This window comes from Pisolithus orientalis (genome assembly GCF_024613125.1).
Source record: "Pisolithus orientalis strain OTSU chromosome Unknown F5J12scaffold_17, whole genome shotgun sequence".
Lineage (NCBI taxonomy): Eukaryota > Fungi > Basidiomycota > Agaricomycetes > Boletales > Pisolithaceae > Pisolithus > Pisolithus orientalis.
In genome coordinates, this window is record NW_026260798.1 from 754537 (window position 1) to 770027 (window position 15491).

Here is a 15491-nt window from a genome sequence, read left to right on the forward strand (position 1 = left end):
TGAGTGCTGAGTCAGCATGGTCAGAGTCGGGTTGCACGCATGTACAGTGGTAGCTACATCGTCCCACAGCTTGCCTCGAGCTCAGCTCATTGCTTGTGAGGCTCTCTCCCACTGCTTCATCGTACAGACGAAAACCGGATCTTGTGGAGCTCGGGGATCATTACCGAGACCTGCACTGCCAAAGTCTTCATCGATATCTAGACCTTAGAACACGAGGTGACTGTGGCACGTGAACTGATCCATATCGAGATAGCTTGAGGAACGTGTAGGCTATATATTTGGCCCCGCGGGTAAGTATACGATGCATAGTTCTTCTCCCCTCTAAACTCCAGGACAAACCGTGTTAGCGGGCTTGTTAGCGATGATGATGGGTGCGTGCTAGCGGTCAGAGGGGCTGAGGCGGCGCTACTGACAGTTCGCTGTGGCGTTAAGATGCGGACCGGATCGACAATATTGTGTTCCGGAGTGATGTATGGGCAGTCGCCTTTGCGGGAAAAAGTCAGGTCGTAGGAGGATATGAGAATGGCGAAATGCGTCTATGGAAGATTGAAGATAGACGGCAACGTGGTTCAACCATGAAAGCGGATGGCTGGGTCTGTTCCATTGTCGTTTCCCAGGATGGCCGGTGGATCGTGACTGGAGACAACGGAAGGAATGCGATCCTTTGGAATGCCACCACTCATGAACGAGTGCGGGAGTTCACAGAACACAGCTACGGTGTACGTGGGGTCGATGTCTCGAGCGACGGTAGTAAACTTGCCACTGCGGACTTGAATAATGCCCGAATATTCAGCATCCCTTCCGGTAACCGACTCCATTGCCGCAAACACGATTGGGTTGTTGGTGTCAAGTTCTCTCCGGACGGCACTCGATTTGCTACCGCCTCGTGTGGACACGGTTTCCGTGTGTACGGCACCGATGATGGCAATATCTTGTTTGATTCAAGCGGAAGCGGTTATGTGAGGGATTCTTTGGTCGCTCCGTTGGCCTGGTCGCTTGATGGTCAGCAACTTTTCGTCGCGAACGAAGACAATATTATCTGTTTCGCCCTTTCCAAGTTTTTGTTTGCAAAATGGTCGATCCATGAAAACCAATCTCCAATATCTATAACATCCAATGGCAGATTCATTGCATGTGCCGCGGGTTCATCGGTTTCGCTATGGGATTGTGTGTCCCACAAGCAGATCGGTATCATTATCGCACACACCGCAAAGGTCGAATGCATTGCTCTCTCACCAAGCGGGCGGTACCTTGCATGTGGAAATGGCAAGAATATCACAATTCACGATCTACGAGATGTCCTTTCACATGAGTATATCATCCATAGCGTACGTGTACATCCACTCATGAAGCTCGTTTCGCTAACAATCATCATGCTAGTCTTGTGCCCTACATAACACTTTAATCTGTCGTCAACTCTGCACTTCTCAGCTTCCACTCGTAGAAATGGGTACCAAGACCTTCCAGTTATGGATGCAGAACGACCCGACGCAAGCCAAAATGCTACTCTCAGAGGAGATTGCGAGCACTTCTAGCCCTAGCCACTATGTTCTAGCAAACCGCGCGCTTATACGAACACGACTGAAACATTTGTCACCTGCAACAGAGGACGTCAAGGAGGTGAGTCCGCTTCCTCGCCACTGTATGTGTATGGTTGTTCACGCGCACCTCAAGTCTCTCCAGATTCAGCGATCACCCATTGGCCATATCGCGATGGCAGTTGCTCTGCTTGCCCAGGGCGATCGAGAGGGCGCACTATGCACGTTCGACCTTGCCTTTCATGATTGTGAGCCTCGAGATATCAGATTTCTCTTACTACTGAAGGTGCGTGAGGCGATCCAAATCGTTTTCACGATTGATTTACGTTTCAATCAGTATATTCTTGTGTTTGAATCCGGAAATCAAGAAGACGCGATACTGCGCACGGAGTACCTTGTCACGACAGTGAAGAGCGACAATGACGACGATGCCACATACCTTTACAGCCAGGCATGTGCCTTGCGTGATGCAGACATACAAATAACGCCTCTGATACAACCTGCAGGTCCTTGGGGCTATGTTCCTTAAGAAGGGAGACTATCGACGTGCGATATCATTGATTGAGCATGCAAAGCACCTAGCCCACATGGACAAACAATGTCCTCCGCTAGTGACGATCTCCTTCGTAGGTCTTTTTCTGTTACTACCTATTAACCTAACCCTCCATAAAGATATTTGGGTGGAGTTTCGATGGACTTGACGCGGTTGCTCGGCAGCGTCTATGTGAAACCCTTTATGCTGAAGAACGCATAGCTGAAGCCGTAGAGATCCTCCTCAACATCATCGGGACATCAGACAAAGAGATTCGAGAGGGAAAGGCAAATGTGGACTGGGTTGCAGGTATGTTTTTAATTCCTAGCCTGGTTGACATGCACATTCATGTCCGTCCCCAGACTTTACCAAAAAATGTGCTGCCACACTTGAGCATATTGGTGATGAAGCCTTCGGATCTGCACAACATGACGACGCAATAACGCAGTACTCTGCTGCGTTGTCCCTCAAGCCTCCAAGTCCTGCAGGTCTGTTTCTCAAGCGGAGCAGAACTCGTGCGGCAAAAGGATTGTGGGAGAATGCACTGCAAGATGGGAATGAGGTATGCACGGCATCCCTCTTATATGGGTCAGTTTCCTACAATTGCTGTATAGGCCGTGAAAGTGGACCCCTCCAATCCTTGGGGTCGCGAGGCTAAACACGCAGCACTTCATGGAGCACAACGGTATGATGAAGCGATTGATGCTTTCAAGTCTATGTTGCACGTAATCGAACAGTCCCATGATCCTGCAATCAGGGGTATGTACCTCCCGTGTGAATCTGATACCCACAAATGACAGTTTTACAGAACTGCGCAAGAACTACATTTCTCCATCCGAGATAATTGCAACTATCGATCCTGTCGTCCATCGGATCCTCAGAAACTGTCCCCTTGTTGTCATTGATGTCAATACTGGCTGCCTTTGTGATGGTCCTGAGCGGATGTGTCTCTTCAAGGCCCATCCATTGTTCAAAGAGCTCGTTTCGTCCATGACGAGAGGAGTGGAAAACGAGCCTGTCCTACGTGTGGTTTCAAGTTTTTTCGAATATGTCATGCTCTCGCACGTTTGGCGGGGCCTGAACGAGCCGTCATTCCAGGACATCAAAGTTGAATTCAAATCCGTATGGGACCTTCCGGACACGCCGCTGAATGAGAAGTTGCGCAATTTCTGCCAGGAAACGCGCAGACTTGGTTACCGTTGGGCGTGGTCAGATACATGTTGTATCGACAAGTCCATGGACGTCATCCTTAATCACTCTCTTATGTCTATGTACAAGTGGTATGCAGATTCGGCAGCCACACTCGTATTCCTTGCCGACGTAGCGCATCCGTCCAAGCCCAGGGACCTTGCACATAGTGTCTGGATGACACGAGCTTGGACTTTACAAGAGCTTCTCGCACCGAACGTCATCTTTTTCTACGACTCTGAATGGGAACCATACCTCGGCGATACTGACTCGAACCATAAGGAATCTCCGGAGATCATGGAAGAACTGGCAGACGCCATCAAGGTTTCCCACGAAACCATCGTTACATTCTCTCCAGACGATCTCGGGGTTCGCGAGAAACTCCGTCTTGCTTCGACGCGCAATGCAACAGTCGAGGAGGACATCGCATACTCTCTCATTGGCATATTCAAGTCTGAAATCAGGCCTCACTACGATGAAGGAGCAGACGCTCTCGGACATCTTCTGGAGGAGATTGTGGATCGCTCTGGCGAGGTCACTGTGCTTGCATGGTCAGGGAAGTCGTCGCCATACAACAGTTGCCTGCCGGCTTCCCTTCCCGTCTACAGCCAAACACCTTACAGCCCTCCATCGCTCGATACAGGAGAAATGGAAACACGCATCACAACGCTACGTGACAAGTTCCCCAGAGAAGAAGCGCGCAATACATATAATAAGATCAATTGTCTTCCCCCCGCCCGTTTCGCAGCCCGACGCCTGCACCTTCCTTGCATCGTCTTCTCTGTGAGAAGTATTGAGAAGCCACGTAGGGGCAATGAAAAGTTATACCGTGCCCGGGTATCGGGGCTTGGCCAAGTGGAGTTCATGACTGCAGGCAAGCTCTCGCTGAATGGGACACAAAAATTCGTCTTCGCGCATCCGTGGATCGATCATATCCGAGATCCTAATGGCAGGGTTACCTGGGCAGATGACTTGGAGTCCGATGACTCTGACTCGGATGAAGATGTGCCATCACACGCTGTCCCCACGGCTCAGGTTGACAACTATACCCGGGCACTGGAGATGATTGCTCGCCTCGGACAGCCGTTCAACGCGTTGCTTTTCGTACAGCGGTCGAATGGAACGTATAAGAGGGTCGCTGCTGAGAGGGAGATTGTTGTCTCGGGACTCGGAACCAACATTACCTCCAAGAACATTCGAGTGAAAGTACTAGAAATCCTTTGACGTATATGCGGGGGACTGCTAATTGTTACATCTGCTCTGTATTTCTTCCTTCAGCAGTCATTTTTGTGTTCGTATTTTCGTGCTGTTTTTTGTAGTCTTTTTTCATCGTCCTCATCGTACCCCTTCCAACGTCGTTACGTCTGTTGCATATATGCGCGGTCCTATCGGAGCCAACTAATAACTGACACGATATATTTACTTAATACGGGTTCCTCGGCAATGCCAACAATTCATTATTCAGATTCCTTTGGAGGATGTGCCCCATCCCGCGTCTTACCCAATCATATTCTCTAATGGGTGTCACGCGGCGCGGAATGTCAGGGAGATGGGGATTCGATGGTTGGATCGTACGTATTGAAGGAGGCTAGAGTCAATGAAGGGGACAGACGTTGAAGATGACGAACCGGCGAGGTATAAATGTGATTGACCTGTTTTATTTCGTTGTGATTCCTTTCCTACCTTCGATTCGATAGCAGGTTGCAAATGCCGTCGAGGACAAGGGTGACAATGAAAGGCCCTATCAATGGTTGTTTGTTATACATACATCTAAGCGCCTTCGGAATCGAATGTCGGCCTCCCAGTTCGCGAGTCGTCTTAGGAGAATCCTACCGACGTCTTGTAGACTATACGCATCAAAACTAGTAGTTCGAACATGCATTGAAGCTTAGATGATCACGTACCAAGTCCCGTCCATTCGGCAGGCCGGCAGCCAAAGGGTGGCTGACCAGGAGAGTACCCCCCGAAATCAGATGTCAGGATCCCAACTGCCCTTATAAATTCAGCACCCTAGTCGTTTACTCTGCCCGCTAGTCTTCCTCCTCAACAATCATCAGCCGTACTGTGCACCTACTCTCCCGCCCCCCTCTGCATCACGATTGATGGATGATGCCGAACCCCGACTCTTCTTGTCATGTCCACGAACCTCATGTACTCCTGGCAAACGCGTTGGCCCTTCCGAAGAAATTATCGATGGAGGGACGAGAGGAGCGGTCCTTGGCTTACTCGATGCCATCCTGCACAGGTATCCCAGTAAGTCGGATAGTCACATGGATATACTCGCCCGGGCGTACGCATTTGCAATCCACTGTCGTGGTACAGAATTTCGATGCGTCTCGGGATGGTGAAGTTGATTGTATGGGTGTCAGCAGTTCCATTGATGCCGTTCCGTTGCCGAACGCTGGGCCTACATGAGCCACGTGAGTTTGTCGTTATCTCACCCTGGACGACATCGCACCTAAATGATACGCCATATACCAACACTCTACTTCGATTCTCTAGCGCTTCTCCGTTGATGCGAACTGTGCGCTTTGGGCTTATTGTCGCCAGCGAGACACCAACAGGCTAGCGCACTCGCCGGGCATCCAAGGATTTTACACAGTGCCTGCCCCCCAAGGCAACGTGAACGGGATTGATGACGCGCCCGTATGCAATTAAGTGGATTCTCTCGGGACGACAGCCTCCATGATACGAACGACCACTTGTGATCACCGATGACTTACTCCTCGTGCGTCGTCGTGGTTGTTTCCATTCTTGCTCTCATCGTTAAGTCCATTGATAGGGTAGCAGTCCGTTTCCATCCTCCGCAGACACAGCTTTTTCGGGTATTTTTCGAGCTTGTAGGATTAGATTAGAGGTGCGTTTTGTAGTGCCTGTGTAGTTGGTGGTACTAGGCAGGGAACTGATAACTTCGACTACAGCGCAGGCCATTACTCACAAACATTGCGCCGGAGGCCGCCGTCGTGACAGCGCTTCATTCGATCGAGAAGACAGTGGAGGTGAGGGATATGACGGTAACACAAGGCCCACCATCCTTCTGTTTCATCGTTCTTTGTGCAGTTGTCGTTACTTATCCAATTATATTCATATTCGAGGACACGATGATGGAGTTATGGAGATAGGACGTCTGAATATGCTAGCAAAGGGATAAGGAACGAACGTAAGCATGACGGAAATCTTAATCTATTGATTTGGTAGAGTCGAATTAGCCTACATACCTACTCCGACAACGTTGCAGTCGTAGAGATATCTGCCGAGGCCAGTGCACGAGGACACCTTAGGTCCATGGATATATGGCTCGGATGGTGTCGCGGAAGATTTCGTGTGTAGTTCGGGCGGATGTTGGCAGTCCAACAGTTGGGTGATCCATCTGCCGCGGTCGCGGGCCGTCGTCGTTCGTCGCAGCTGTTTGAGCGCATCCCTAATTATCAATTTGGTCAACACCCGAGAAACCCGAAGGTCTGGATTAGTCATCTTTTCCCAGCTAATCAAACCTGGTTTCCACAGTGAATGTTATTACTAGAATAAGGCCGTTTTGCACGGCAGGCACCTTGTTTACCGCGCTCGCGCCCGTACGCAAAGCAACAGACAGGAACGTGCTGGACTGTCCGACGAAATCGAGCCCGTTCACCCACTTCGGAGTTGCGGAGCAGCGGAGTACAGTGCTGAGACCCAAAATATGATAATCGCGGCTGACCAAAGAAACGTTGCGAATTTCGGGGTGGAGTGACCTTGTAAACAAGTTGATTGTAAACAAGGTGACCCGTCTACAGTCTGCTTCAGGGTCTTAGTACGCGAATTTATGGCGTAAAATCTGCACATTTATTTTTCGCGGTCACATCGCCACATCACCGCGTCCGTTCAGCCGCGATACCTATATGCCGCGGCCTCACCACCGTGTCCAATCAGCCGCGTCACCCATACGTCGTGGCCTCACCGCCTCGCTGCCGCGCCCGTTCAGCCGCGCCCGTTATTTTTAACTGTACCACCGTGTAATTGTATTATTGTATATAGTACAACTTAGTTGTGCTTTGAAATTGGCTTATGAGCCAGGCCAAGATAACTTCGACTTACAGCTGTTTGCAAAATGATGCGGAAAATCTGTTTGACAATTAGTCTGTTCGGATATAGCCAGGATAGGACCCCGAAACCACCTCTATGGTAACATTGTGTAGTGGAAGCATGTACTTAGACTTCGTCCCTATGGCAGACTTGTTTTTCAACATGTCATCACTGTCACGATCCCCCACTCCTGTCACAGAAAAATTACATTCTTTCACAATTTCACTTTCTGTCTATGGACCCAAGAAAAAGGAGAAGGGAAAGACTGCACCAAAAGCGACCATGAAGACAAAAGAGCTTACTTTTGCTGTCAATGATACTAACTACCTCAATTTTCTATATCATGTACTGGACAAGCATGGTCAAGGACAATATAGGGTCTCAAGCAGTAAACATTTTCCCTTCAAGATTGTACCACCCAAAGTGTGGAGGTAAGTCGTTTCTCACTCTGCAAATCTGTGCTAACCATGCTTTACCTTAGCCAAGTCGTCAGTAATGCAATCGATGTCGATAACGAAGTCAACTACAAGGATATGGTCAAGAGGATTTGTAGTGTTCACCCTGGCCCAACAAAGATCTACGTCGATATGAAACATGTGGAGAAACTTCCAACTATCAATGGCTCTGGAGATGAGAGCAACTCATCTGGTGAGGATAGTGGAAAGCAGAAACATTCAGACCTTGATATGCGCCTTGCCCAGTGGTGCATGAAACTCCTGAGCTGGTACAAGATGCTTGCTTGATGGGGTTGTAGTCTGGTGAGTATGGCAGGAGATAGATCAACTTGCAGACTGTGAGACATCAGCAAAAGAAATATCAATTGATGGATAGTCACATACGATGCATATCTTCAACTAACTTGTGAATTTCCTCACTGTGGTGAATGCAGCAGTTGTCCATAATAATAGCACTGTGGGGGCCAGGATATGGGTTGGTAAAAGGCATCTGTTGGATAGATTAGCATGTACCAGCTTGAAGATGATTCACTTACAACGTGCTCCTTCAGAAATCACAGAAATCGCTCTCCATCAACAGTGCCCTCGATGATATTGTATGTGATGATGCCATCAAGCATGATGGCAGGGAGAATAGAGTAGTGCATTCCACATATGAAGTACCTCCTGACTTGGCAACATAGACCTCTGACTGTTTGCCCATGTGGGTGAGTGGAGGTACACTTGTCCTTGGAAGCTTTGTCAATGAAGATGAGTGTATTCAGGTCTGGCGCTTCTGCTGCGATGCAATTCATGTAGAGCATGCGTGACTCCTTGTTCCTCTCAGAGGCAGATGCAGAGACAACCTTCCAAGTGATGTGGAGGCCCTGAAGAGTTCAAGAAAGTGTAGATGGAGTGATATGAACTTGATGCTTGAGCCAGAGCTCCTCTTGAAGCTCGTCTAGGTAGATTGTGCTGTGATGTTGAACAACAGCAAGGATAAACATGATGTCTTCGAGGCTGAGGATGTGATGACGACTGATGGTATGGGAATAAGTGTTTGGGTTGTACATGACACCATACTTGGTGTGAAGTCTGAGAGTTTTGTAAACGAGTGTTTTCTTGATGCCTAGAATACTACAGATTTGCTTGATGCTATAGCCATTTTGGTGAAGGACAGGAATATGAGACTTGAGGTCGATGGATACCATGTGAGAGGGCATGCAGGCAGTATGTTCGATTCTTAGTGTACTATGGTAACAGACAGTAGCTACCCACTAAGGTACTTCTGGGGTCCTATCCCAGCTATATCTGAACAGTCTGATTGTCGAACAGATTTTCTGCATCATTTTGCAAACAGCTGTAAATGAAGTCTTGTCAATTTATATGATGTGCCACCACATTTCTACATACAATTACAAGAAGTAACAAATGATATGTGACGAGACCTGCATAGGTATAATGCTCTGGACAAGATGATCTCTAACACAGGTAATGAATCAGTGGGAGTGGGCGAGTGGTTTATTTACATGCATTATATTCGAAAACATATACCTCTTGCAATCTTTGCTGATGCAGCCAAACTGCAATTTCTTGAAGAGATTGATAGCATCGTCAAAACTGTATGGGCTCCTTCCATTGAGGAGGAGTTGCCCCATGCCATTCCACCACACTGCACCCCAGTCTTCTTCACACCCCTTATGATCCTGACAGTGAGTGGCATGTATGATAGGGGGGGCCTCCACAGTGACTGTGCAGATGTACTCATCCAGATGGGACCTGACATAAACATAGGCAACATAAGTTTCCATCCCCATTCAGTGATGGTGAATCTTCTTGATCTTCGTCAGAGGGAGGTTGCAGAGCCTCATAAAACCTCTTTTGAAGAGTGCCTGAATCTTGTACTCAATGCCCAGATAAATGAGTTCGGAAGGATGGAAGGAATATGATTTCTCGATGATGCAGGAAGTAATGAAGCTGAGTAGGCGTGCACTGCATTGGAACTTGTGGATAAACTCCAGGAGGTTCTTGAGGTCATCTGCAGAATATTTAGCAGGTGGGAAGGGACTTTAGTAGGTGAAATCAGTATGCACATCAGAGCAGAAACTCATAGACTTACCATGTGAACTTGATCTTGAGGAACAAGTCAAAAATTTCTGTAGTGAGGAATCTGTCCTTCACAATAATCAGGTTCTGATCAGCATGCCCCTCCCCATCCTTGTCTTCCAGCATGAATTTGCCAAGTGAAAAGAGGTCAGAAAAGAAGGCCAACTCATTCACCAAGATGTTGTGGTTGAGTTTATAAAGGAAATTTTCGACCAGGATAATGTATGTGCCATTTTCAAAATAAAAGTTGGGATGGCAGGTGGCCATCACAGTTGCTGGTGCTGAAGGACTAGTCATGATTAGGGCGAAACACTGGAAAGGTTAGGCCTAGAAAATTGTGCATCGAAATTAAGTCAGTTATTTGTTTGGCTGTATGTGGGTTTAGGTTTCATGCATCCAGACCTACATATGTACTCTGTTATCAATGGCGACTTTGCTCCCAAGTGCCATCCCTCAGCTACCTGTGAGCACCACACCATGGCCACCCAATCTCCTCACTGCTTTTGACTTGCTATCCAAAATTTACCAGCATGCTCTCCATGCCTGGACTCAAGAGGATGATGACTTGGTTTGCTTAGACTGCCACCTTGGCTTTCTGGAAGGCAATGCAGTGCATCTCCTTACTGCAATTGAAGAAGACCATCTAGGATCTGATCTGTCTGACTGGCTCTCACTGGCAGCTGAGTCAATTGCATGTGGTGCTTACATGTTATCAAGACAGCATGAGGACTTGGTGAGTATGTCTGAATAAATGGCTGCTGGCACTAACAGTCTGTCATGCCAACTCATGATTAGTGTTGATGACACTGTAGAGATCCTAGAGCCTGTGATGGAAATTCACACCAGCTTATGAGGATGACCAAGGAAAGTCATTGACATCAGCATTCTTGAGGAGGCTGTTTCAACTTCAAGGCAAATCCACACCACTGAGCTTGCATGCATCCTTGGAATCCACAGAAACACCTTACATTCTTACATGAAGTCTCATGGTGTCAAATGAAGATACACAAAGATCACAGATATGGAGCTCAATAAGCTTGTTACCACATTCAAGAAGAGATGAACTGAGTCTGGCCTTTGCTATATCATGGGGTTTATGTGAGCACAGGGGATCTGTGTGCAACATCACCACATAATTCAGTCACTTTGAAGGATTGATCGACTAGATCAAGCTTTACAAGACTGCTGCATGAAAACAAGATGCAAGTATCACATCAAAAGGCCAAATGCACTGTGGCACATCAATGGCCACCACAAGCTGATCTGGTGGGGAATTGTCATCCATGGGTTTATTGATGGCTTTTGCTGCACAGTACATCTATCTCCTTCTCAAGTTTGTCACATTTGTTGATTCACTCATAGGTTACCACAATTCATGCTAGTGACAACAACTGGTCATCAACCATCCTTCACTTATTCAAACACACTACTCAACAATATGGAATACCTTCTCATGTATGTGGAGACTGCAGTGGTGAGAACATCGACATTGCAACATACATGATCATGAAGAACAGCCACCACCATGGCTCGTTTATCTGGGGAATGTGAGTTTTACATTATTTTTGTATTCATTGTTGCTGATCATATGGATAGTTCAACTCAGAATTGTCACATCGAGCATTTATGGGTCAAAGTTGGATCCCAATTTGCCAGATGCTGGTGTGCTTTTTTTGCACAGCTTGAATGTGTTCATATGCTCGATATTGAAAACCCATTGCATATCTGGTTACTCCACACACTGTTCCTCAATGATATCAATCATGACTACCAGGTGTTTTGGGAGGAGTGGAACTGCCACCCAATGGATGGTGCAGGTACTAACAACAAGAGTCCATTGGTAAATCTCAAATTTTATTAGTTTATACTCTTCATCTCATGAAATAAAGGATATGTGTCTGCTTGGTCAGATTCAATTTGGAATCTACTGAGAGCATGAAGATTGCAAAGGATGTAACCTTGCCAATGATGAAGTAATGGAGATGGCTGATGCGATTGCACACCAACAGCAAGTTCACATTAAACATGAGGCTGTGCATGTACTGTCTCTTCGGAACTTTCAGAATGATGAAGAAGAACTAACCTTCTTCAGGGGTCTTCAACAGGTAGTCATGCAGGACATCATGCCAGAAAATTTCGGGTTGACAGCAATGGAGTGGGACTCTGACATGTACTCATTGATTGAGACTATACACATTGGGCACTGTGCATGAAAAGAGGTAGATATTTCATTGGCTGATGCAATTTGGTATTCTTGGGCATGCCTATGGTGCCAGGCATTGTCTATGTTATCATTCTACTTAATGAGCCATGGCTCATGATTTGTATAAATGCATCTGAATTTTACTGCAGTAACACCAACCACATTCACCCCATCCTCACTTAGCATGTCAAGTGCATTGACCTGGATGAACCTCTGCCAGGGTGGAGGTGGTCAATGTGATTGCAAGCACTTTAGACCTAAGGCAGATGACCCTGCTCATTGCTGGGAATGTTCACATGGGTTCAGTAAGCACCTGCACACTGACAATTCCCCAGACATCAATACCCCAGCTGTCAATGCCCCAGCCATCACCCAATTGCAGCCTGCTGTATGTGGCTCATCAAATGTGGCAAAAATATTCGAAGGACTTACTTCAAGATGTCTCACTGGCACTTCTCAACTGAATCCCCACCAGGAGGTGCTGGCAACTAAATCTTCAAAGCTGAAGCTGCTTTCAATATTACAGATGACCATTTCTAACAAATGCAAGGTAGGCATTTGTAGTGCCTTGGGACCGCTTGGGCTGACATTTTTATTCCAGCCTTCTCAACAGCAAACCAGTGGTCAGATGTTCCATGTCAGCTCTGTCACAATCATTACATGTGGAATTGTTGTATTTTTTCTTTTTAAATTTTTATTGCACAGACTCTTACTTTGCAAATCGAAATACAGGCAAATGGCCAGTTAATGAAGGACCTGATCTTGCCACAGATGACTTCAGAGAAGAGACTGTTCATCCAACACTTGGAAAACCATGGATGCCATCTCCAACAAACAACTGAAGTTAACTCTTCTTGGTCACATGAAGATGTTACAGCCCAGCTGCATTCATGGTTCCCAAATGTTTTTCAATATTTTGACTCTCATCGCGAGAAAGCCAATATGAATATGACGTCCCAAACCCAACCTGACTGGCAGCTTCTTGTTCCCGCTAATGGCAGACTCGAACTCTCTACAGCTGTTCGACTGAATGGTATTGTTCTCTCCCATTTCAAGGGATGTCAGAAGTCTGGAATTGCTGATAGTAACCTGTGGTTTGGTATGTGGCTAAAATATTACAACTTCAGCCATCCTTATTTTTTGGACAGTCACTCGAAATCCTGTCCCCAATCATATTTTCGACAAGTGGAAGGTTGGATTGGATGTAGTGGGAACTGATGAAGAGGCTACGAGTGAGAGTGACAATGAGGTGGTTGAGCTATTGAGTTCCATTGCTGACCTCGAAATCACTATGGCAACTGGGACTGGTAAGTTAAGTACTGTTGTTTTTACCATCAAAATCAACTTTTTTTTTTTTCTAGGTAAGAGGTCGTGGGTCATGTTCTATTAACATCCTATCCTCCCTGAGGCTATGGACTCCAATAGGTGGTCCTTCTGCAAGAAATGCAAAGGCTGTATGTTTGTATTTAGTTGACTTACAGTAACATACTAATCACACAATATCTGCACTAAGTAAATGCCAATGCCCAACCTGCTTGGCCTCGTCAGCCTGGGGGGTCCATTTCCAGCCCTGTTGAAGTGAAAGATTTCTTATCCAACAGTGATGACAATGCCCCATCTCTGCCAAATCCATGGTTCATGAAATTTGAACAGACAACAATGGTGAAGGATGGAGATATTTCTGACATTGATTTGTGATACTTCCATTTTTTTCACTCACTACTTGTCACTCCCTAACGTCATAGTACTGTCTGAATCTGATTTGTTTTGCTGGCAGTTGTGCTGGCCTATATTGAGAATATCTACACAAGTGTGACTAATAGTGAAGTTGTAGCACACTGCTCTCAGCCCTTATAGTCTTGTAATATTGAACTACCAGCCACACATACCAAGCTGCCCCCCTTGCTCTGTCGCAAGCAAGGGTGGCAAGGAATGTTCCAAGCATGTTCACATGCACCAGCACCATTTGTGAAGAAGGTATGTGGCTTTTGCACTTGCAATACCATGATTTTTTTATGCTTGAGCAGCCAAAGAAGAACTTGGTCAATCTATGACAGACAATATATCTCTTTGACACTTTTATTGGTTTATTTGATCTCCCTGGTCCACAGAACATGTTGGGCAGATCCAACTCACTGGACCAATTCTGCATTAACTTCACCAATGAATGACTGCACCATTTCATTCAACAATGGCTGTTTGAGTCCCATGTCGATGAATACCAATCAGAAGGCATATCTAAATATGTCCCCCTCATTTCTTACTTCGACAACTCCAAATGCATCTGACTCCTCTGGAACAAACCTGGTGGCCTTATTCACATCATGGATGACCAAGCTCACCAATCCCACAAAAAGATGGATCACACCATGGCTGACACCTTCGCCAAGCAATGGGGCAACCATTCTTCCTTTAAACTAGGAGGTGGGTCTGGTTTCCTGACATTCACCATTTGCCATTTCAATGACCTGGTGACATATTCCTCAGAGGCATTTTTAGAGTGCAACCTCGATGCTCTTAACCCCAATTTTGTGGCTCTTCTTTGTGGCACAGTGGCCAGCGCTGGCCTTGGGGATGGTGCTGAAGGGGTGGAGTCCCTCAATCCCTTCATCAAAGGTTTCTTCTCAGGGAAAGCCACTGCCACACAGGCCCATCCCAAGAGTGAGGACATGATTGTTGCAGCCCAACAACCTGTCAAACCCATGCATGCTCCTTCCACCTTCCAGAAAAATACTGTTCACCATATGCCATGTGACAATGCTGCCACTGGCACGACTCCTCCCATTGTCAAAGAAGAACATGAGGGCAAGGATGTCACTACTTCCCAGAACACAGGTACTCTGCATTGCAGGTGAATTCTGCACTGCCCTCAATACACTCTTCAATATGTTGGGAGACACACACAATTGGTTCATGTTCTGTATCAACCTGAATGACTCCCAACTCCCAAACCAGCTGGAAGGACAGTTGGTCAAGGGTCAGGTATGCAGCTCAGGGTTGGTCGAGGTTGCAAAGAGGAATGCATGCATGTTTGAGGTTGGTATGACTCTGGATGAATTTTGTCAGAGGTACAGGGATCTGATGACCAAGGTACAGCCCAATATTTCACCACTCCTGATACCCCAGAGGTGTCTCCATCTTACTCTACACTATCCACTTCTCTGGCTTCCTCTGCACCCCCATCCCTGTTCTGGTGAGCACCCATCAATGTGGTCCCTATCATGGAAGATGTCAAGTGCACTAACAATGTCCAGGTAGTCAGCTGCTGCGACTGGTAATTGCAGCTCATCATCCCTGGCAAGGGCTGTGGAGGCAAGGAGGTCGAGGGCTGCATGGTGTGCACCATCAGAGTAGGTGGAGAAGGCAGTGTGTATGTTGGTAGATTCAGGAGCATTGGGGGTGTCGGCCTTGGGGACAGGGACCCTCTT

The 15491-nt window shown here is 46.9% G+C and overlaps 9 protein-coding genes across 9 annotated transcripts; 6 read left to right on the forward strand and 3 right to left on the reverse strand.

Annotated features, from left to right (window-relative positions):
- The first annotated feature begins 161 nt into the window (after window positions 1–161).
- Window positions 162–4724, forward strand: F5J12DRAFT_148606 (uncharacterized protein). Its single transcript, XM_051738156.1, has 11 exons — window positions 162–290; window positions 348–371; window positions 433–1328; window positions 1381–1620; window positions 1675–1824; window positions 1876–1989; window positions 2045–2164; window positions 2211–2379; window positions 2433–2632; window positions 2685–2829; window positions 2879–4724. Exons 2-11 carry the CDS (start codon window positions 362–364, stop codon window positions 4480–4482), a joined length of 3648 nt encoding a protein of 1215 aa, XP_051599267.1. The 5' UTR covers window positions 162–290; window positions 348–361; the 3' UTR covers window positions 4483–4724.
- Window positions 4694–6755, reverse strand: F5J12DRAFT_927940 (uncharacterized protein). The gene is made up of 9 exons (XM_051749422.1): window positions 6481–6755; window positions 6419–6441; window positions 6197–6230; window positions 5982–6095; window positions 5717–5823; window positions 5485–5665; window positions 5405–5433; window positions 5163–5251; window positions 4694–5120 (listed from the first exon to the last, which is right to left on the reverse strand). The coding sequence occupies exons 1-9, from the start codon at window positions 6730–6732 to the stop codon at window positions 5077–5079; spliced, it is 873 nt and encodes a 290-aa protein (XP_051599268.1). The 5' UTR covers window positions 6733–6755; the 3' UTR covers window positions 4694–5076.
- Window positions 6756–9253: 2498 nt separating this feature from the next.
- Window positions 9254–9571, reverse strand: F5J12DRAFT_722230 (uncharacterized protein; the record flags this gene model as incomplete). Its single annotated transcript, XM_051741356.1, has 1 exon — window positions 9254–9571. The coding sequence occupies one exon, from the start codon at window positions 9569–9571 to the stop codon at window positions 9254–9256; it is 318 nt and encodes a 105-aa protein (XP_051599269.1).
- Window positions 9572–10157, reverse strand: F5J12DRAFT_893599 (uncharacterized protein; the record flags this gene model as incomplete). Its single annotated transcript, XM_051747674.1, has 2 exons — window positions 9572–9821; window positions 9874–10157. 2 exons carry the CDS (start codon window positions 10155–10157, stop codon window positions 9572–9574), a joined length of 534 nt encoding a protein of 177 aa, XP_051599270.1.
- Window positions 10158–11010: 853 nt separating this feature from the next.
- On the forward strand, window positions 11011–11160 carry F5J12DRAFT_678434 (uncharacterized protein; the record flags this gene model as incomplete). The annotated part of the gene is made up of 1 exon (XM_051740218.1): window positions 11011–11160. A coding segment is annotated over one exon (150 nt), but the record flags the coding sequence as incomplete, so codon positions are not given.
- Window positions 11161–11448: 288 nt separating this feature from the next.
- On the forward strand, window positions 11449–11721 carry F5J12DRAFT_722334 (uncharacterized protein; the record flags this gene model as incomplete). The annotated part of the gene is made up of 1 exon (XM_051741366.1): window positions 11449–11721. One exon carries the CDS (start codon window positions 11449–11451, stop codon window positions 11719–11721), a length of 273 nt encoding a protein of 90 aa, XP_051599272.1.
- A 526-nt stretch (window positions 11722–12247) lies between these two features.
- Window positions 12248–13453, forward strand: F5J12DRAFT_783488 (uncharacterized protein; the record flags this gene model as incomplete). Its single annotated transcript, XM_051742849.1, has 7 exons — window positions 12248–12368; window positions 12399–12451; window positions 12590–12613; window positions 12665–12700; window positions 12769–13162; window positions 13212–13370; window positions 13425–13453. The coding sequence occupies 7 exons, from the start codon at window positions 12248–12250 to the stop codon at window positions 13451–13453; spliced, it is 816 nt and encodes a 271-aa protein (XP_051599273.1).
- Window positions 13454–14351: 898 nt separating this feature from the next.
- Window positions 14352–14687, forward strand: F5J12DRAFT_679709 (uncharacterized protein; the record flags this gene model as incomplete). The annotated part of the gene is made up of 1 exon (XM_051740224.1): window positions 14352–14687. A coding segment is annotated over one exon (336 nt), but the record flags the coding sequence as incomplete, so codon positions are not given.
- Window positions 14688–14916: 229 nt separating this feature from the next.
- F5J12DRAFT_679722 (uncharacterized protein) lies at window positions 14917–15141 on the forward strand (the record flags this gene model as incomplete). Its single annotated transcript, XM_051740226.1, has 1 exon — window positions 14917–15141. A coding segment is annotated over one exon (225 nt), but the record flags the coding sequence as incomplete, so codon positions are not given.
- Window positions 15142–15491: the final 350 nt, after the last annotated feature.